General features: G+C 36.8%; 1 protein-coding gene, 1 long non-coding RNA gene and 1 other non-coding gene across 5 annotated transcripts in view; 2 read left to right on the top strand and 1 right to left on the bottom strand.

Moving 5' to 3' along the window:
• Positions 1–3,743: 3,743 nt before the first annotated feature.
• Positions 3,744–16,926, bottom strand: EIF5A2 (eukaryotic translation initiation factor 5A2). Of its 3 annotated transcripts, none has more exons than XM_060639209.3 (5): positions 16,784–16,926; positions 15,885–16,084; positions 15,244–15,348; positions 8,267–8,398; positions 3,744–7,718 (listed from the first exon to the last, which is right to left on the bottom strand). In XM_060639209.3, the coding sequence occupies exons 2-5, from the start codon at positions 16,047–16,049 to the stop codon at positions 7,659–7,661; spliced, it is 462 nt and encodes a 153-aa protein (XP_060495192.1). In that variant the 5' UTR covers positions 16,050–16,084; positions 16,784–16,926; the 3' UTR covers positions 3,744–7,658. The 3 variants fall into 3 exon arrangements, with proteins under 3 accessions (XP_060495192.1, XP_078288287.2, XP_078288286.2); XM_078432161.2 differs by lacking the exon at positions 16,784–16,926 and adding an exon at positions 16,332–16,762 and having other exon boundaries at positions 8,311–8,398; XM_078432160.2 differs by lacking the exon at positions 16,784–16,926 and adding an exon at positions 16,332–16,758.
• On the top strand, positions 8,724–8,866 carry LOC132684475 (small nucleolar RNA SNORA67). The gene has a single exon (XR_009612685.1). It is a non-coding gene; the product is annotated as a small nucleolar RNA SNORA67 (small nucleolar RNA).
• A 176-nt stretch (positions 16,927–17,102) lies between the features above and the next one.
• LOC132683378 (uncharacterized) overlaps positions 17,103–22,345 on the top strand; it is a 67,771-nt gene continuing 62,528 nt past the window's right edge. The window contains exon 1 of the long non-coding RNA XR_009612196.3: positions 17,103–17,713. This is a non-coding gene — a long non-coding RNA (uncharacterized LOC132683378). The remainder of the gene's footprint in view (positions 17,714–22,345) is intronic.

Here is a 22,345-nt window from a genome sequence, read left to right as displayed (position 1 = left end):
AGTTCCATTTGCCTTTGGAAGAAAGGTATATTCTCTAATATCAGAGTGTTAGTGATATGTACATAAAATCCCCAAAAGATTTACCTTATTGATTGCACAGCAATTAAAAGGAACTAGAGTGACAGCAATTTTAAGTGAAATTCACACACATAATCGTGAACAAAAAAGGGCAGACAGGCTATCAGTGTTGGGTAGGTGAGCCTCTGTTCTCCCAATTAGAATCTGGTTAGGGATCTGATGGCAACCAAGGTTGCCAAGCTTTTCTGGCCCTTCCTAACACTGGGGCACAAGTCATTGTGATGCTGGGATGTGCCCATGGTGTGGCCAAAAATTATTTTACTGGATCCAGAAATAACTCTCAAATTGGACAACAGATTGATATAACCTTGTAGGTGAGTCCTTTTCCACCAGTATACACCCAGTGGTTGTAACTGATCCTGCTGAATGTATCATGGGAACATAAACACACCTCATCTTGTGCTTAGCTTTATTGCACTTCACAGATACCGCATTTTTTGCTTTTTAACAAATTGAAGGTTATGGCAACCCTGAGTCCAGCAAGCCTCTCGGCACTATTTTTTTTTTCCAAAACCATTTCCTTACTTCATATCTCTGTGTCCTTTAGTAATTCTCACGATACTTCACACTTCTTCATTATTATTATATTTGGATTACTGAAATTTCACAAAACTTTAATGGATCAGAGGTTGCTTCTTATGGATGAGCAAGGAAAGTGGGTTTCCTGAGATGGAATCTACTGTTTGTGAAGATGCTGTGAAAAATCGCTGAAATGACAGCAAAGGATTTAGAATAGAATATAGTCAATACAGCAACAGCGAGGTTCGAGGTTTGAGAGGATTGACTTCCATTTTGAAAGTTCTATTGTGGGTAAAATATTATCAAGCAGCATCACATGCTACAGGGAAATAGCTTATGAAAGGAATAAGTAAGTGATGCAGCAAATTTCATTGTTGCCTTATTTTAAGAAATTGCCACAGCCTCCGAACCTCCAGGAACCACCACCCTGACCAGTCAGTAGTCATCAACATCAAGAGAAAACCATCTACCAACAAAAAGATTGACTTGCTGAAAATTCAGATGAGGGTTAGCATTTTTTTGCAGTATTTTTTTAATGTTTATTTATTTTTGAGAGACAGAGAGCATGAGCAGTGAGGGGCAGAGAGAGAGGGAGACACAGAATCTGAAGCAGGCTCCAGGCTTTGAGTTGTCAGCACAGAGCCCGACACAGGGCTCGAACTCATGGACCAGGAGATCATGACCTGACTGGAAGTCGGAAGCCGGACGCTTAACTGAGTCACCCACATAGCCCATTTTGCAATATTTTTTAATTCATGTGTGTACATTATCTTTTTAGACATATGTGACTGCACATTTAATAGACTACAGTATATAGCGTAAATGTAACTTTTCTATGCACTAGGAAACAAAAAAATTCACCTGACCCACTTCGTTTCAATATTCACTTTCTTGCAGTGGTCTGGAACCAAACCTGCAATCTGAGGTATGCCTGTAGATGTTATTTTTGTTTATTTTTAATGTTTATTTCTTTTGGGAGAGAGAAAGAGTGTGAACGGGGAAGGAGCAGAGAGAGTATCCCAAGCAGGCTCCACACTGTCAGTGCAGAGCCTGACATGGGGTTTGAGGCTGGATCTCATGAACCGTGAGATCATGACCTGAGCCTAAACCAAAAATCGTATGCTTAACTGATTGAGCCACCCAGGCTCCCCTGCCTGTAGATGTTTTAAATTCCCAGTGGAACACATACTTTAGATAGGCAGTCTGAGTTCTAAATGTGGCAATTCCACAGGACACCTCCTATTTGGATAGAATGTTTAATTAAAAGGTTGGGGATGGAGGAGGGATTAAGATAGGCTGACACATAACAAATTAGTCTTTTCATGCTTTTTCCCCCCTCCCATGCCTCCCTCTGGGAGCCTAGGCTACTGGTATTTGCAAAAGGCAATAAAAGAGTGGGGCTGAGAGCTCGAAGACTCTAAACTGGTGCCTCTCTTACTGCACAATTATCTTGCTGATTTTGGAAGGTTATGGTATCAGTAATACTAGTTATGGATACGAGGTCACAACTGCCATGGTAGTCCTGGCATGGCTCAAATGTCAGGGAGTGAGAGGTGTTCTAGAATGGTACAGTGTGTAAAAGGAAAAAAGGGTTGAGCCATCTAGGGATGAAAATGTCCACATTGTGTTGATTACACACAGAATTGGAAAAAGGATGAAGGGTTTGTTTCAGGGACTCATCACACCTTTCACATCACTGGGGAAAGAGAACAGCAATGCTGGTACGGAAGGAACACCTCAGACACTGGGAAGGTCAGGGGTAGGGGAGGAACCATTAATTGCCCTTGCATTAAAGATGTCTGGAAGAATGCAAGGAAAAGGATGAAGATGGAAAGATGTTTTTACTCTTGTAATTACAGAATTTTGAATCATGGGGCTTTTTTACATATTTTAAAACTATTAAAAATTTTAAAATGAAAACAAAACTATACCTAAATCTGGAACTAAAATGTAAAAATTACCATTCCCAGCCATAAAGCTAGGGTACTGTCTAGTAAGGATCCAGAATATAAAAACACAGTAAAAATAAGTTAGATTTTCTTCTAACAGTGATCAACTCATAAATACATACTATTTTCTTTTATTTTCTAAAAATTTTTTTGAATGTTTATTTATTTTTGAGAGAGAAAGAGACAGAGCACAAGCAGGGGAGGGGCAGAGAGAGGGAGACACAGAATCCGGAGCAGGCTCCAGGCTCCGAGCTCTGGGCACAGAGCCTGACGCGGGGCTTGAACCCACGAATCATAAGATCATGACCTGAGCCGAAGTCAGAAGCTTAACCGACTGAGCCACCCTGAGCCACCCAGGCATCCCCATACTATTTTCTAGCATAAAAATGGTTTTAGGAATGTATATGTACAAGAATAGGGCAGGCTGTTAAGTTAACTTTATGTTTATTTAATATAGCTGATGAAGTTACCAGACAAATATATTTTAATGTAACAAAAAGTTATAATTGATGTATATCATCTACAATGTAAAGGATTTTAATAATTTAGTATACCCAAAGACATTTGAATTTTACCCATTTTTGAGATGTAAAATACACAATTATAATACTCATACTACATATCTTATAATTTTAAAGTTTTAGCTAAAACATGAGTCTCTGTAGATAAAAGCAAGAATTCTCCTGTACCTAAGACAAATAAAAATGTATTACTAATAAAGTGCCACTGGATTAGACAATGCCATTTCAACTATTTCCTTTTTGGAGAGGAGAACACAAGTACATAATAATATGGAACTAGCCATTTTCATTATACTAGCAGAGAACTAGTAATGTGCATTGTATTTTGTAACAAGCACAAGAGTGCTCATTTATAGTAGGTATTAACCATAATAAAGAATTCCTTTCAAGAAAGATCACAATTATGACTTATGACAAGCTGTACAGTCATCACTGAATATAGTTTGGTGTCCAGAGTTTTTAAAAAATACAATCATGAACTAAGATGAACCTAAGTCTACCAATACCAAGAAATAGTTTTAGGGACTTCATATAAATAAAATAACCTCTCTCTCAATTGTAAAATAGGTTTCATCCAATTCTAAGGCGAGAGGAATAGTAGTGGTTGGTAAAGTTTGGCAACAAGTATGTTTCTAGCAGGTGAAAGAAAGCTCGATATGCATTGCTATAAGATGCCTCTTTCACACAAGGAAAACATGCTAATTAGATGTAGATAGCACTTTTCAGGCACTTGACCTCACTTGGTAGTTAAGTTGATGTTCAGATGTATACTTAATGGAGAAACATTAAATTATATAGTGACTTCAAGTCATGTTCTCACAGAACATCTGTGTTCCATAAGCTAAATCCAAATGTTCCCGCTAAAATCAAATAATGATGCCATATATCCAGTTCAGAGAAAAAAAATTTAATAGATTAAAGTTAATAGATTGAATTTTCTCAATTTTAAGATTTTCCACAATAAATTTTTCATAAGCCTTTGTTGTCTATTACTTGTCTGAATGCTAGGAGAAAAAAAGGCTTAAAAACTATAAAATATTATGCCTAAGTAAAGTTAGAAAATTTTCAACTGTTGATCAGTTCAATATAACATACGGTTTATGGAAATATGCTCAGAGTTTGCTCTTATACTGCTTAAGAGCCATGTTTTCTCATAGTAAATTTGTTTGTGGTTCATATTATAGAATTCAGTATGTAAACATTTTCATGTACCCAAAGAGCATTACGAATTTTTGATCTGTTGTCCCTAGATATGTTTGAGAACCACTACCTATTTGTCTGGCTCTAAAAACTATCTTTGGGGTCCATGCCAAAGAAATGCTTTCAGATAGATCATTAAGGTTTGGGTTCTAAGATAAGACTACCAAAGTCTATTCTACAATGAAAACTATATGGCAAGATTTCAGTATAGATGTTATCAATGTTCCCATTTTGTTTTAATACTTAGGTTAAGTATTTTGATGTTAAGGATTTTTATTTGCATGTTATCATTGTATTACAATTTGGGAAAATTTGGCAATATACTTTCAGGCAGCTTTAAAATAATGCAACTTCAGCTCTTAGCACAAACAGCCCTGAGAACAATGCATTCAAATTACAGCTCAACTAGAAATAATCTAATTGAGAAACTTTAAAGTTACAAAAACAAATTCTGGAAAAGTTGTAAATTAAAAAAAAAAAAGTCACAACATTTGAGGCACTACCAGACTACAGTACTTTTAAGAGTTGAAAGGACTTTGTAAAAAGAACAAACATACAAAGCTGGGTGTGCATATGCACATACTCCACATTGTGCTATAATGAAAAATTGTGTCCCCAAATTTTATAGCCTAAACATTTTATTATAGCATCTCCTATTAAAGATATCATGCTCCGGCTGCAGGAGAGTTTTGGTAATTGTTATAAAGCATTGGTACAGAATTTTGTACCATAAATGGTAACGGATTCAAGAGCTTGGTTAGCAACAATTTCAAGTGACAGACAGCCCTTGGAGGGGAGAATGAAATATCATAATTATGTCTATGAGGCAAATGCTAAGTCAAAGTAGCAATGATTTGATCTATTTCAGAGGGTATTCAACTTTGTAGTAGCAAATAAGGTATAACAAAGTCTTCACAGTAGAAATAAAATATGTTGCTCTAGAAAGAAACAAATATTCCACTTGTTAATATTGTATATAAATTGGTGAAATGCCTGCCGACAAAAATGGTGTATCATCGTATAATCTATCAACATGACAGTCTACACTCTATACATGGTAACCTGTGATATTTAACATTTGCTACAAAAAAGTACAACAAATACTAGGAATCAACTTTTAGTATTTCTGATGTCAAAAAGAATGAAGTTACTGCTGTTCTATGTTAAAAAATACGTTTACCTGCTTCCTTTTAATACAATTTATAAAGCTTTACTAAATGAAATATTTTGTTCTAGAGAAACATGTACTGACTTATGTGAAAATAAACAGTCCCATATCTTTAAAATCTATACTTATATATCAGAAGAGTATTTACATTTCATTATGGTACTTAAAATATTTATGCATAAATAGCTTTTGCCATTCAAGGTATGAAGATAGAGATGCATTATAATTCACATATGCTTACCTCACAATTGAAATGTATTTATGTGAAGTTTGACAAGTTAGGAACAACAAGGGCATGCTAATCCAGAATTAACAGTAAACCAGAACACTAGTATGGTTAACTGGGGCCATGTGAGTGACCAGCAAGCAGCACAGATTGAGAACTTCCTGGAATTCCTGTGGATAACAATGCCAACCAGTAACAAGTAAAACGCACAGAACAGACTACTAAAACACTAGAGCAGTATGAAGTAGATACTTAGATGGAATACTGGAAAGAATTTAGCCTAATTCCTAATTGTGCTTCAGATGGGCAAAAGCTAAGATGTTATGCTAAAATGGTTAACTATAACCTCTATATTTCTTGTGCTTTAGAATTCTCCTTGCATTTCTCTTAAGTATCCTGTTTTCTTCTCCAAATGGGTTTGCTGAGGCCTATACAAGATTTAAAAATGTGCACAAATTAAGTAACTAAACCTATGGGATCTTCTGTTCCTAATACTATTTTCAGTATTGCTTCTCGGCCTTTTGGCTAAGATCAAGTGCCTAATACTATTTTTAGTTACTGATTAGATCGGTTACAGCATCATATATGTTTTCCTCCAGATGATAGGAACAAAGGTCTTTCAGAGATCAAGGCATGATGAGAAAGGTCTCATAATCAGTCTTAGAGAATGATTACTGAAGTAGTGATTTTGTTCTAAGTTTAATTTCAATATAATGATTGTTTTTAAGTCAAAGGTCCTTGCAAACCCTGTGACAGTGTCTAGAATCCTGGAAATAAGATATACGAAGAGAAATGTAGCTGAGTCACCTAAAACACTTTTTTAAATTATTCAGTTTTTAGAATTCTTTCCTAGTTATGTTTCACACTGGTAACCGAATTAAGTACATAACAATCAGAAAAAAATACATGTACTTCTCAAAGTAAGAAAAATAATCATCACAGAAAGTAACTCTTGCTCCATGATGCACTTTCAATTCACTTTAGAAAAAGTGTACATAAATTTAACAAATATTCCAAATCAATTTAAAGAATATCCAGTTTTGCTGGACAACTAAATATTTTAATGCCAAAAAATGTACTTAAAAATGGTTGGAAAGGAGGGACTACTATAAATACCAACAATTTATTCAACATATTGATAAAAAGCACTGCATAGCATCCTATAAAGCAGGTCACTCCTTTAAATACAGAGAGAGAACAAAAAGCAAAAACATAACTAGAAAGAAACTTTCTATTTTTATGCCAGTTACACAGGCCTCAAGTAAAAACCTATAGCTCTAACCAATCCCCTTTGCCACTGTCCCCTGTAGACTCCTCCTTTGTAATCTGACTTGCTAATAACAGTCAACCTACAGTTCAATGTCTGTCAACTATGAGCAGGTAGCAAAATCACTACATATAAGGTTATGTTTAGTCTTGCAACAATTTGGCAAAGGAAAGTATGACTGAGGTAATACAGGTGGCTGCACATGCCTACTAAGAAAACTGACACTTTTTGATAACATGATTTTTGGTTAAGGATTTGTGCTTGCCACACACAGGCTGAAACTGTGACAATTCCAATCCACAATCAACTCATTCTATATTAGGTCTGAAATTAATGCAGAACAATTCAACTTAAATGTGGTACTTTGATACCACTAGATGCTACATTGTCTGATTTTAAGCCCTGGTTTATCTATCAACTAAAATTCAGGAATGATTTGCTCAGACAAATCATATCTGCTGAAGCCATCTTATCTATTTCTTGTACTCACTGAAAACCACAGGAAAGTTATAGGAAAGACACCTACAAAATTAAAAAAAAAAAAAAAGAATTACAAACTTGATGATTTTAAATTACCAATTGCCTACAAAACTAACTGAGTACAATTTCAAAACAATTTAAAAAAATGAGGTGGCTTATGAAGGCCATAGCTTTGGTGACAACTTAGACCCAAACTTTAGATCTGTGGTTGATCCAGACCTAACATTTTGCTCATGCCTGATGTTCCCATTTATTTGCAGGGCTTTATGGCTACAGCATATTCTTCACTCATTGCACACATAACAGACACCTAGAAGGGAAAAATGCAGGCAAAAAGTTATTCAGAAGGCAATACATATATAAGATATGTTATTATATACTGGATATTTGTGGATATTTTATACATGCTGACTTTGGAAAGAGGTATTCCAAGACCAGATAACCTACTTTCTTTATAGTTTTCCAAAGTAAAATTTCTCAAACTGTGGTTTTTAAGGTGACTTCCAGGAAACGGGAAGAATAAGAGCTATGAATGTCTCAATACTTATCAGATGTCATACTTCTGAGAGTCATAGCAAAGACAAAGAGTAAATCACCTTCACGCTTTAGTATTCCCATGCCATCTTTTCTTATCTTTCATAGCTCAGGTGCTGGTCTTCAAAACAAATTTGGGGTTGGCAGTGTCTGCTTAGCAAAAAGTGAACTTTGATACTTTCTTTGGTAATGGACCTCTCGGGGTATCATGGGAAAACCATCTCATAGAGCAGTATTTAAAAACTACATTTCATATTTGCCATTTTTTGCTAACTAGTTTATGCCACAGTTCTTATAAAAAGCAATCTCCCCTTAGGTCTTTACCTGTACATCTTCACCTGCATTGTATTTTCCTTCTATTTCTTTACCTAGTTCACCTTCTGGCAGCTTAAGATCCTCACGAACTTCACCGGTTTCTGTCAGCAGGGATAAGTAACCATCCTGAATACATATCAGCTATTAAAAGAAATTATATCATTTGCAGTGATTAGATTATATCACTTTGTAATATTTACATAGTTAAGTTGCAATCCACATTAATTTGTACAAGTACACAGTAATACGTTAATATATTCTGAGCTTAAATAATGCTAAACATACAAAACCATAAAAGATGTATAGATTAAAAGTATAAGTTCACTCCTTCCTGCACACCACGTTCCCCCAACTCTCTCTCTCTCTCTCTCTCTCTCTCTCTCTCTCTCTCTCTCTAATATGCCCTGAAGCATTTATGTGTATGTGCACAATACAAATATAGTTGCTTTAGAAAAAATAAATGAGAATCCAAGGTGATTCCGTCTACATGGGGTCTGCTCATGTCCCTCTTCAGGAAATTAGTAACTTGGAAAAAAATCTGACATGTCTTAGGTTGTTGGAAGGAAGGGGATGTTTGTTTCCTTTGCCTTCCTTTGGCTGCCTACATGTATACTTCAACCCTTTCTGGATAGGTTGCGTCTTCTTAAGCCCTTGACCTAGACCAGAGGCATTGATACGCATCAGGTTTCTTTAGTCATCAACTATGACCTTCCCACCAACAGGGGAAACTATCCAGAGTTGGTCCTGGTGGACGATTTGGCCATAAGGGTGTGGCCCTTAACATGGTGACAGAAGAAGACAGGAGGACTCTTTGAGATATCGAGACCTTCCACAAATCCTCAATTGAGGAGATGCTCGTCAATGTTGCTGACCTCATCTGAAGGGCTGTCCTGTTACCTAGCCCTATCCAGGATTCAGGCCCTGGGAGCTGAAGAGGAGCAGGAGTGGGGAGGGAAGGGAGCCATGGGATAGACATCTTGTCAGGTTTTTTTCTTTTCTTTGAATCAATGTCACTTTTTGTGTCAAAAAAACATAAATGGGATATTACAGGTATTTTTCAGCAAGTTGTTTTCACTTAACAGTATGTCTTAGAAATCTTTCCAAATTGGAAACTATAGGCCTACCTCAGTCTCTTTAACTACTTCACAGCTGCATAAATAGATTGTAACTGATTTAACTGTTTTCCTATTAATGGGCATAAAGTTAATTTTAGTTTTCCATGATTACAATGTGTTTTATAATTTGATTATGAACAAAATTCTGTAGAAAACTTTTGGTGTCCAGTTTACTATTAACATTAGATTTTTTTTAAAGACAAACATTTGCTTGTTGATGACGTTAATGAAACAAACACAATCTAACCTACAAAGAGACACAGTTTTGATATTGCTGATTTTTTTTTATTACAGGAATGATGAAATAGCCAGGCTGTACTTATTTATTCTAGAAGCATATACAGTATGTCTAGATTTCTTTAAGTTTATTTAAATTTTAGTTAATGTATAGTGTAGTACTGGTTTCAGTAGAATTCAGTGATTTATCACTTAAATACAACACACAGTGCTCATCACAAGTGCCCTCCTTGATGCCCTTCACCCCTCCAGCCCATCTCCCACCCCCTTCCATCAGTCCTCAGTCTCTTCTCTTCCCCCCACTGCCTTCCCATATCTGTTTTGTTTCTGAAATTCCACATATAAGTGACTACTGGGGGGAATGCAAACTGGTACAGCCACTTCCACTCTGGAGAACAGTATGGAGGCTCCTCAAAAAAACAAAAATAGAACTATCCTACCATCCAGCAACAGGTGCCTAGACTTCTAACAGATTTTATAAAAGGCAATTGTTCAGAATACCAGATGCTAACATTGACAAACACAAAAGGAGTTGAAGATTTGGTCCTTACTCCCTTTACTGCTTTGTGTTACTGTTTGTAACACAAACCTACCATAGAGGTAGATTTCAAATCTCCTCTCTATGGCACTACCAAATCTGGCTATGGCTTCCCACAGATATCTCATCAGATTTCAGCTTTTGCACACGTCTAAAACCTCAAAAACAAAAAGCATCCTCAAAGCAACTACAAATCCTTTTAATTCATCTTTACATCACTCAAACATTTGTGAGGTAGTTGGGAGAGGAGTGGGAAACAAGGAGGTTGAGGCAGAAGTGTAGTTTTTTTTATTGTACCAATCTTTGTATACACTACAAAGTGATCACCAAAATAATTCTAGTTACCATCCATCACCATACAATTGACCTCCTTTACCCATTTCACTCATTCTCCAATCCCCTTCATCTCTAAAACCAACCACCAATCTGCTCTATACGTTTTGTTTTCTTTTTGTTCATTTGTTTTTTACATTCCACATAGACGTGAAATCATACAGTGTTTCTTTTTCTCTCTCTGACTTATTTCTCTTAGCATAATATCTTCAAGTTCCATCCAGGTTGTTGCAAATGTCAACATTTCCTTTTTTTCATGACAAGGTAGTAATCAGTTGTATATGTATACCACATCTTCTTTATTCATTTATCCATTAATGGACATTTAGGCAGTTTCCATATCTTGGCTACTGTAAACAATGCTGCAATGAACATCTGGGTGCATATAGCTTTTGAAATTAGTGTTTTCATACCCGAAAGTGGTATAGCTGGATTATTATGATAGTTCTACTTTTATTTTTTGAGGAACCTCCATACTGTTTTATATAGTGACTATACCAATTTAAATTCCCAACAACAGTCCAAGAAGTTCCTTTTTCTCCAGATCTTTTCCAATAATTGTCACTTTTTGTCTTTTTGATAACAACCATTCTAACATGTATGAAATGATATCTCATTGTGGTTTTGATTTGAATTTCCCTGTTAATTAGTGATGTTGAATATCTTCTCAGGTATCTGTTGGCCATCTGTGTATCTTCTTTGGAAAAGTTTGTTTTGATCCTCTGCCCATTTTTTAATCAAATTGCTTGGGGTTTATTTTTTACTATTGAGTTCTTTATATATTTTGGACATTAACCCCTTATCAGATATATGATTTGCAAATATTTTCTCCCATTCAGTAGGTTGCCTTTTCATCTTGTTGGTGGTTTCCTTTGCTGTACAGAAACACTTTAGTTTGATGTAGTCCCACTCATTTATTTTTGCTTTTGCCGCCTTTGCTTTTGGTGTCAGAACCAAAAGTGTAATGCCAAGACCAATGTCAAGAAGCTTACCACAAATGTTTTCTTCTAGTTTTGTGGTTTCAGGAATTATATTCGAGTCTTTAACCAATTTTGAGTTAATTTTTGTATATGGTGTAAGATAATCTAGTTTCATTCTTTTGCATGTGGCTGTCCAGTTTTTCCAACATCATTTATTATATAATTCTAAATAGCCACAGGCTTACAAGGCAGATCTTTTTGATTTTGGCTCTTTAGCAATTCCCTGAAGTAGAACTTGTCTATTTCGAGAATTAAAGGTTCCCACTGCCATTAGTGACTGAAACATAAAAGTCAAATAATACTACTGATACTTTGATATTTATTTATATAATGGTGGTATTTTATTTTTAAAGAGTTAAGAATTCATCAGTTAAACTGTGGGATGAAATATAAAGCATTTCAAATAAAATACGTATAGACATTATAAAATATCTAGTAAAACAACATTTTAAAAAATTAAACATCTTATTAAAATAAATTGCTATATGAAATAAAATTAAAATTTTCAAAAATAAAACTGTAGAAAAATAAAATTAAATAATGAAAATTATTTGATCTTCTTACACAAATTATTTTTAAAATTTCAGATATATGTAAAGTTACAAAAATAATACATCAAAATCCCATATTTTTCCCCTTGATTCACCCATTAACATTTAACCACATGTGCATTTATGTATATATGAATACATAAAATACATAGAATATACATTCTTGTTCTTTTCTTCTTTTTACTAAACCATTTGAGTATGTTTCAAAAATCATGATTCTTTAGCAAGAAAGACAAATTTTTTTTTCTTTCCCAAAAAAGACAAATTCTTATATAACCAACTTATTTTTTTTAATTAGGAAATGTAATATTGCTAAAATATTATTTAATATATAGTCCATATTCAAATTTATCAATTGTTCCAATATTGTCTTTGATAGAAACTATTTCCTCCCAACTCCAGGTTCATACCTTGTACGTATTTGGCATGGATACGTGCATGAAGACCACCACAGCACAATAAATATAACTGAAAAGGCCCACAGAGCTAAATTTTTTAAATGAACAGAAATAAGTATTATATGGTGACTTGATAACAAAGGGGTATGATCACTGAGTACTTACGATGCAAGGCACTGTTCTAAGTATTAACTAACTAAACCTCCCATGAGGTTTACCATTCTTATCTTCACTTTATAAATAATGAAAAAAAGGCAAGAGGTTCAATAACTTGCCAACCAAGGTCACGTAATTAGTAAGTGTTAAAGTAAGGATTCGGACCCAGCCTATCTGGCATGAGTCATTCTCTTATCCATGATCCGGTACAGACTACATACCAAAGGCTGACACTAGGATGAGGAAAGTGAAGCACTTGTTCTGAGTGCAAAATTTAAGGTGGCACCAAAAAAACTCATCAGTGATCACATATTTTAAAACTAAAATTAATACAAAAATTCCATGATGAACAAAGTATCAAAATTTTAAATAAAGACAAAATTTGAATTACTGATTTTTCCTTTTAGGTGGCTTAGTTGGTTAAATGTCCCACTTCTGATTTCAGCTCAGGTCATGATCTCACTGTTCATGGGATGAAACCCTGAGTCAGGCTCTGTGCTGACATCACAGAACCTGCTTGGGATTCTCTCTCTCTCTTTCTCAAAATAAATAAACTTAAAAAAAAAAAAATTTGTGCTCTAGGCAAGGGCATCACTTACCTCATTCCCCTTACCCTGGTCTGGGTCCTGTTGTGTCCCCAAATAAAACCCAAACTAAATTTTCCTTTATGTTAAATCTGGAGCTCCAATCAATGATTGACTAATTTTTTTTAATATTTATTTATTTTTGAGAGAGAGGGGGAGAGAGATAGAGACGGAGAGATCGTGTGTGCATGGGGGAGCGGCAGAGAGAGAGAGGGAGAGAATCTGAAGCAGGCTCCCAGCTATTAGCACAGAGCCCTGACGGTGAGGTCACGACCTGAGCCGAAATCAAGAGTCAGATGCTTAACCGACTGAAAAGACTTAAAGGAAAAATTTGGTTTGGGTTTTATTTGGGGATACAGCATGGCCTAGACTAAGGTAAAGGGAACGAGGTAAGTCAGCCTTTGCCTAGAGCACAATATTTTTTACAATTAGTCAATCACCCAGGTGCCCCAATGATTGACTAATTTGATCATGGTAGTAATTATATGAATTACTGATACTATCTTTCTGAAACACTCAAAGGCAAAAGCATTCTATGTTGAATGCGTATTAATGTATATAATGAATATTGAATATTCAAAGCATTCACATGTTAAGGATAAAAAAACAGAAATCCATTTTTGGCAAAAGAAAAGTCTATGCTTAGCCTTAGCTGCACTATCCTTACTTCAATGAATAATCACATATGCATTTAACAAATGTTTATTGAGCACCCACTATAAGCCATGTCTAAATTAGGTGCTCCAAGCATAATGGAATGATTAAATGGAATTTTTATACAGGAAAAGGGGGAGCAGAAAAGGACTACTTTTTGGTACATATCTACTTATGAGGTAATTACGGTATACATTTTCTCATTTAATCCTCACATTATCCTTCCTTTGTAGATGGGAAGACTGAGTCTCAGAGAGATTGTATAATTTGTCCAAGGTTGTCCAGCTAGAAAGTGGCAGAACTAGATCCAAACCCAAATTTGCCTGATTAAAAAAAAAAAAAAGCCCATACGCTATTATAATAAGACAATTCAAATGTCTACAAAGACTCCAAAGAAACCTAGAAAATATTTATAAATGGGAAAATGAAAATATAAAACTTACTAGATTAAAACTATGTAAAAATATGTTTACATTATGTGTGAATAAAGAGTAAAAGGAAGTCATATGGGACTTGCAGCTGAAGGTAACATGCTCTAAAAATTACATAATACAATAAAAGATATAGCAAGAAGTCAGTTTAAAATGAATTTAAAAAATCTAGGTATCACACTTGTATTTTTCACTGTGTAAAATATAACAGAAAAGAGTTCTGTATATGGTATGCTTGTCACTGAGATTGAAGACTTACAAGAGAGACTTTAGTTATGATTAATCTGAGCTCCCACATCCTATGAGGTCAATGGTTTGGTTACCATCAATTCTCCCAAACCAACAAAATGTTATCATTACACATGACCTATCCAAATATATAATTGGAACTAAAACTTGGAAGTTTATACCTATAATTTAACAAAAGGTCACAGCATGGTCACTGAATGTAAATAAAACAATTACATAGTTTTGTATTTTCTTTACTATATGCAGTGGCCAGGTACTTCATCTTTTATACTAATGGCTTTCGGCTGACTTCCCTATTTAAGAATACCAAATTCTAACTCACATTCATTAATACACAAACTTGGTTGGTGGAACATGAATCCCAAAGACTTTATAAAGTCTTAGGTTTGAGAAGTGAAAAGAAATAAAATACCAGGGAGGGAGTTACCTACATTTGAAATAGTTTACAACAAAGAGCAGTTTTACCAAACATTGGACTTATTCAGTCACAAAATGCAGTCACTTGATCTGAGAAACAATAAGACATGTTCAACTTTTTAAAAATTCAAAATGTTAAAAAAATAGCAAATTAGCAATAATTATAGATAAGGTACAAGTGTTAAATATCACTATTTTTCCAATTTTTAGGATAAGTGGTGCCTAATATTTGGTTAGAAAAACCTACAAAACTACTCCCAGGTTTTGTTAAATTACAGTTAACAGTAGAATGTATTTGCAACTTTAAGAAACAACCAGCATTTTACAGGAAATTGGTACTCACTTGATAATCATTTCTCTTAATATTTGGAACATCCATGTTGTGAGTAGAGGGACAAATATCTTCATATTTTTTGCCCGTGAAAATATCAATTCCAACAAGGTGAACCTAGCAGAAAAGGGAGAACAGGAAACCTGTTTAATCTTTGCCAAGTATATCACTCATTACATACACAAGAGCACAATACCAAAGCTGATTATGACAGATTCTTTCTCCCTCCAAGGTCATCTAATTTTATTTTCTTAAAAAAAAAAAAGTAGTGGTCATTGACTTGAGAAGCAGTGAACCAAACTAAACAGTTTCATGACATATCCAGACCCAATATCATATATAGTCCAGTAATTCAATTATAAGATGCATAAGAAAAATGAAGTTATGTTAGAACACATTTTCTCATCTGAATAGATTATTCTAAGTCACTAGGATTTCAGGAAAGTTTCATTTCCCAGTTAAATGAAACATTATAAGGGCCCCAAAAGGAAAAGCTATATTTCAGTATGCAAAGCAATAGCTGGTCACCCGGTAACTGTGGGAAGAAAAAATTGTGATTATTACAAAGTTATAAATATGGAAATCTCATGTTCCGCACTGTAATACAAATGATTAAAACCCCAACGCAAAGAGAGACCTGGAAGGGCACTTACCTTGGCATGACCGTGCTTTCCAGTTTTGGAAGTTGACATCTCCACTATTTTGCATGGTCGTCCTTTGAGAACCACGAAGCCGTTTTTGCGCAGGGCCGAGCACTGCATTGGGTAAGTGCTGGAAGCCCCAGCATCTCCAGTAGTGAAATCAATTTCATCCGCCATGGTGGGCTGGGGAGATGCTAGCTTTTCCCAGGGAACTATACAAAAAGTTTGTGTTTGCTTTTTAACAACGGGAACGCAGGCAGGGAAACATCACATTTCGGACAGGTTACGTACCAAACATCATGGATCTATTATTTTTTCATTTATAGAACACCCACAAAAGAATAGGGGGCACTTCTAACTCCGGCCTCTACAAACTTTTCCATCCATTGGTGGGGAGGTAGGGAGGGAGGTCGCAGATGAGCTCCTAGCGGGTGGGGGATACCCGCCCTGGGCACTCACCGGCGCGGGGAGCAGCAAATCTCGGCCCCCGTCGTCCCACCGCAGGAGAAACCGGCGACCTTCCCGCACAGCGCCGCGCCGCGCCACCCGGCCCTCCGCCGCCGCCCTTATCCTCACTGCGGGGGACCCAGCCCAGGCCGCACATCCCCGAGAAGGATGGGGATAACAGGACCTGGTCAACAGCACCTGGCCCCCAGGCAGCAGGCGTGCACCCCGCCCTCCAGCCTTTGGCGCCGTCGCCCCGGCCTCTCAGGCGCCCCCTTGTCCTGCCGGAATCCTTGGCCCGGCCCGGCCCGGCCCCGCAAGGGCCTGAGCCCTGGCGGGTCCCGCGCTCTCCTCCGTTCCCCCATCCATCCTTCCTCCTTCCCTAGTTTTGGACTCGGCTCCGGTCGCCTTCTCCGGCCCTGCCTCGCTCCGGTCCCGGCCCTACCAGCTTTTCCCCATGTCTTCACCTTTCAGCAGGGAAAGAGCTCCTTTTGCCTGCGCACCGGCGCCGGTCCCCTACAGCTGCGGCGGCGGCAGCGGTGGCGGCCCCGGCAGTTCCAAGAGACGGGGCGGGGCCGCCACACTTTCCACACCCCGGCCTCCCCGCCCTTTCCCGCCCCCACCACAGCCCCACTTCCGGGATAGGTCCCGGCGCGTCACAGGCACCGCCCTCTCGGGCTACCATTGGCTACAATGTTCACGAGGTCCCGCCCAGTCACGTGAAGAGCGCCCTGGCAACCCCACGTGCTGCGGATTAGTGCACTTCCGGCGTGAGGAGCACTTTTTGGAGTCCGTTTGCTGAGGGTGAACTTAAAGGCAAGGAAACTTGCTACCTCAAACTTTTATGTTGGTTGCACTCGGGTCCAAGTTGAAGTTAACAGGAGCCAAACCACACGTTCTGTGGCCCCTGCCATCGGGTGCGTGGCGGTTGTCACGTGACAGTTGTCAGGCCCTGTGAGGGACACGGATTCAACGGGTGCCCTGCGTGGTTGTGGGAGGAGATTTGGGGTCGAACTTCTGGCTCAGGTTGATGGTTGAAACCACACTTGGCTCCTCAAGGAAGAGCCCAAGTGCAGCATTTTATTACCGGCTCTAACCTGTCGGCTCACAGGGGACCCCGGCCATCCGTGATGAGGTTCTGGCAGTGACTACCACTGGGTGCCTGGGCAGGGTCAGCAGTGCCTTCTGGGGTGGGAACTCCTGAGACATCTGCGACCCAGATAACAGCAGTGAAATGACCCAGCTCATTCTTCACACTAGGCTGTCACGGAGTTGTGAAGGTGAATGGTGAATGCCTACCTCCTTCCTTCGTCACGGTCCTGTCCAGAAACTCAGACCAGTCCAGTTCTGAGAAACTCGGCTCTTCTTTCCTCTTGGCATTGGTATTTGAGTTTGAGGTATGTTCAAACCTCAGTAGAGCTGTTGGGTTGTCTTCAAAATAGACCAGGAGCCAATAGAGACTTGACTAGGATTAAGGACCAAGGTTCTTAAAAGAGATGCGCCCCCTTGTGTTCCATTTCACAACGCACTGCATTCTACCTTGGGGAGGTGACCTATACTCCCCAGTATGTGGTCTTGTAATTTTGTATCGCTGTCTTTTGAGTACCAGTCACGTTCTCACATTACTATGTGGCCCTATGGTTTGCACAGGTATTTGACACATGTTGAATTCAACCTTTATTATAAAAAAATGAACTCCCATAAACGGAATTCAGCCTCTAGCTAATATATGAAAAAGTCGAATTAGAACCCTGGTTCATGAGCCCACTCTGCTTTTTCTTACACAGTCTAACCTTTCCCTGTCTAATGTTATTAGAATGATTGCTAATATGTAAAGAGTATCTATGCAAGTAGGTAAGCATAAAATGTCTTATGTGCATTATTCCTTTAATCTTAACTATTACCCGTTTTTTAACCTCAAATTTATTTTTTTTAAATTTTTTTCATCTTTATTTATTTTTGAGAGAGAGACAGAGAGCATGAGCAGGGGAGAAACAGAGAGACAGAGGGAGTCACAGAATCTGAAGCAGGCGCCAGGCTCCAGGCTCTGAGCTGTCAGCACAGAACCCAATGCAGGGCTAGAACCCAGGAACCTGAGCTCATGACTTGAGCTGAAGTTGGACGTTTAACTGACTGAGCCACTCAGGTGCCCCTTAACGTTAAGTTTACTACGTTATAATTTCTACAAATTAAAACTTACCCTTTTCAGTTTTGTGACTTTTGAAAAACATAAGTAGTTCTAGAACTATGACTTCAATCAAAATAAAGAATATTTCCCTGATTCCAAAAGTTCCCTCCTTTTTGTGGTTAGTCCCCTCCCCCTACACCCAGCCCCTGGAAACCATTAGCAACTACTGTTTTATCTACATTTTTAATTGTGAGAAAAAAGCAGAGAAAAGTATTTTGGCCAAACTCACACAGCTAGGAAATCAGAGAGCCAAGATTGAACTCTAGGCAGCTTGGCTCCATAATCACTACTTTAACTACTGCTGCATTTGCATAAGATTTGGATTTGGAATCAAATGATCCAGCTTCATTCATTCAACAAATACAGTCAATTCTAGTGAAGTTGCTGGAACACGGAGTCAGCAAATACTGAACCATTGTTCCTAGGGGAAGTGCAGAGTTAGGTTCCTGTGAGTCTCTGGTCACAACATTTTTGTGAACTGACCAATATATAATCTTGTTTTATGTGTGTTTCAGTTTCACCTTACTTAATACGTATTGATTCATTAACATTTAACTCACAGCCAACAGCACTATAATTATTATACCTGAGTGGAGCTTATCTAACACATGTATTTTCTCCATAAGGTACATCACAGCCTTCTTGTGCTTAGAAGCACTAGACGGCGTTTCAAGCACTATGCTTCAGAGCCATCGTAAACAGCCAAGTCACCAACAAAAGTCACAAAAATGTGAAAAGTGGTGCTAATAGACTGAAAAGAAACACTTGTTGAATTTGACAGCTGTAGCAAGAAGGCAGAGCCTCACCTTGTTTGACCTCAGCTAGGAAAATATGCATTGGATGACTTCTATCTTTTGCTGTTCTGTGCTTGTCCATAACTGACTGAAAGCACTGCTAGTCCTGATTGTAAGTAAATTGAATCCATAGGCAGAGTCACAAATATGGAATCCATGAATAATGGGGATTACTGTTTTTATTTTAATACCTTTAGCACTGGAATTACCATGTTTACCAAGACAGCCCCCTGTTCGTTAGGTGCTTGCAGTCTACTATATGATGCAATTTAGCAATTTTAACAGATAAAATAAATACAAATAAATAACTACAGGGTTCTGAAAAAAAAGATCTCTTCCTCATCTAGTCTAGGTGTAATCCAATAGAAATATGATGTAAGCCACATATAATTTTGAGTTTTGTTGCAACCATATTTAAAAAGTTAAAGGGGATAAAATTAATTTCAATAATATATTTTATTTAACCCAATACATCCAAAAGATTTCATATGTAACCAATATAAAAATTATTATTAAGATAATTTTATAGTTTTTTTAAACTGATCCTTCAGTCTCTGGTGTAGGGTACATCTCAATTCAGACTACCCAGACTACCCATATTTTAAGTGTTCAATAGGTATGATGGTGTCTATGATATTGGACACATCACAGGTCTAGAAGATTTCAAGACTGCTTCTCTAGCAGTGAATATATTAATCTGACATGAAAAAAAATTAGTAGAAGTTAGCAATGAGGAGAGTTTTGGAAAAGGTATTTTAGGCAAAGGGATAAGGGATACAAAGACTTGTAGATGAGAGAATTATAGCATCATCCTGGACTGTAAATGTTTCAGTGTGTCTGGTGCATACTGTAAAAAGAGATAAGTGAACTTGAATTTTCTCCCAAGTAAACCAGAAAGATATTGAAATAGTACATATAAGAAAATAACAAGAATGTAGCTTTCATTTAGAAAGACACTTCTGGTTATGGTATGGAGGATTTGGAGGGAGGAGAAAATATTGGAAATAGGAAACTGATTAGGAAGAAATATGTTGGTGAACAAAGGTGGTGACTATGAGAACATAGAGAGGACATATTCAAGAGAATTACGTGAAAAATGGAAATAGTGTTATAATTAATTAAATGTTAGGGGTCAAAATGGAAAGAGAGATGTAGGGTATGAGGAAGAGGATACAGTAAAAAACTGGGAGAATGATGCTACCATTCATTGAGATAGAAAATATAACAGAAAGAGCAAATTACCAGGGAAAGTTGAGTTTACTTTTGGGCAGATTGAATTTCAGCTTCCTATGGGAGATATATGTATATATCTTAAATAGAAATGGACATTTGTGAATCATTAGTATATAGATGATTATTAAAGCTAAAGCAGGAGACTTACTTCAGCCTTAAGGGCACAGACTGAAAGTGAAGGGATGCAAAAAGATAATCCATGCAAATAGAAACCAGAAGAAAGATGAGATAGTTATTCTTCTATATCAGACAAAATAGACCTTAAGACAGACTGTAATAAGAGACAAAGTCATATAATGATATGGGGGTGAATTCAGAAAGAGGATATAACATTTGTAGATAATTATGCACCCAACATAGAAACACCTAGATCCATAAAGGAACTATTAACAGACCTAAAAGTAGAAGTGGACAGCAATACAATAATAGTAGGGGACTTCAATACCCCACTTTCAACAATGTATAGATCATCCAGATAGAAAATCAATAAGGGAGCAATGGACTTATACTACACATTAGACCAGATGGGCTTAACAGACATTTGCAAAATATTTAATTAACAGTAGCAGAAAACACATTTCTTCTCAAGTGCACATGGAACATTCTCCAGGATAGGTTATATATATGTTAGGCCACAAAACAAATCAATACATTTAAGAAGATTATGAGCATATCAAATGTTTTCTGACCACAAAGGTATGAAACTAGAAATAATTACAAGAAAAAAAAAACCGGAAAAGTCACAAATATGTGGAGATTAAACAACATGCTACTGAACAACCAATAGATCAAGGAGAAATAAAATATCTTGAGACAAATGAAAATGAAGACACAAATTACCAAAGCAAAATGGAATACTGCAAAAAAAATTGGAAAAATATTAGTAAAATTAAAAGCTATTAAAAAAATAAACAAAACAGATAAAAACATTTACCTAGACTTACCAAGAAAAAAGAACAGTTATAAATGAAAAAAAGTTATAAATGAAAGAGGAGGCATTACAGCTGATACCAGAGAAATAAGAGACGACCATGAACAATTATACTTCAAACAGTTGGACGACCTAGAAAAAATAGATAAATCCTAAAAACATACAACCTACAATTACTGAATCACACAGAATAGAAAATCTGAAAAGATCAATTACTAGTAAGGTGACTGAATCAGTAATCAGAACCTCCCAACCAAAAAAAGTCCAGGACCAGATGGCTTCACTGATGAATTCTGCCAAATATTTAAAGAAGAATTAATATAAACTTTTCTTAAGCTTTTTCCAAAAAATTGAAGAGGGGGGTTACTTTTAAATTCACTTTATAAGACCATATAATACCCCAAACAGACAAGCACACTACAAGAAAAAATTATAGGTCAATATCCCTGATGAGCATAGATGCAAAAATCCTTAACAAAATATTAACAAAGTAAATTCAATAGTACATTAAAAAGATTGTACACCATGATCAAGTGAGGTTTATTCCAGGGATGCAAGGATGGTTCATCATCTGCAAATCAATCAATATGATATACCACATTAACAAAATGAAGGATAAAAATTATACAGTCATCTCAATAGTTGCAGAAAAAGCATTTGACAAAATTCAACATGCATTCATAATAAAAACTCTCAACAAACTGTGTATAGAGTGATTGTACCTCAATATAATAAAGGTTATATATGACAAACCCACAGTTAATAATGAATTAAGACAAGGATACCCACTCTCACCACCTTTATTCCACTTGTTGTTAGGAAGTCCTAACCAGAATATTTAGGTAAGAAAAAATAATAAAAGCCATCCGTATTGGAAAATAAG

Source organism: Panthera onca, chromosome C2 (assembly GCF_046562875.1).
Source record: "Panthera onca isolate mPanOnc1 chromosome C2, mPanOnc1 haplotype 2, whole genome shotgun sequence".
Taxonomy (NCBI): domain Eukaryota; kingdom Metazoa; phylum Chordata; class Mammalia; order Carnivora; family Felidae; genus Panthera; species Panthera onca.
This window is presented reverse-complemented; position numbering and strand designations above follow the sequence as displayed.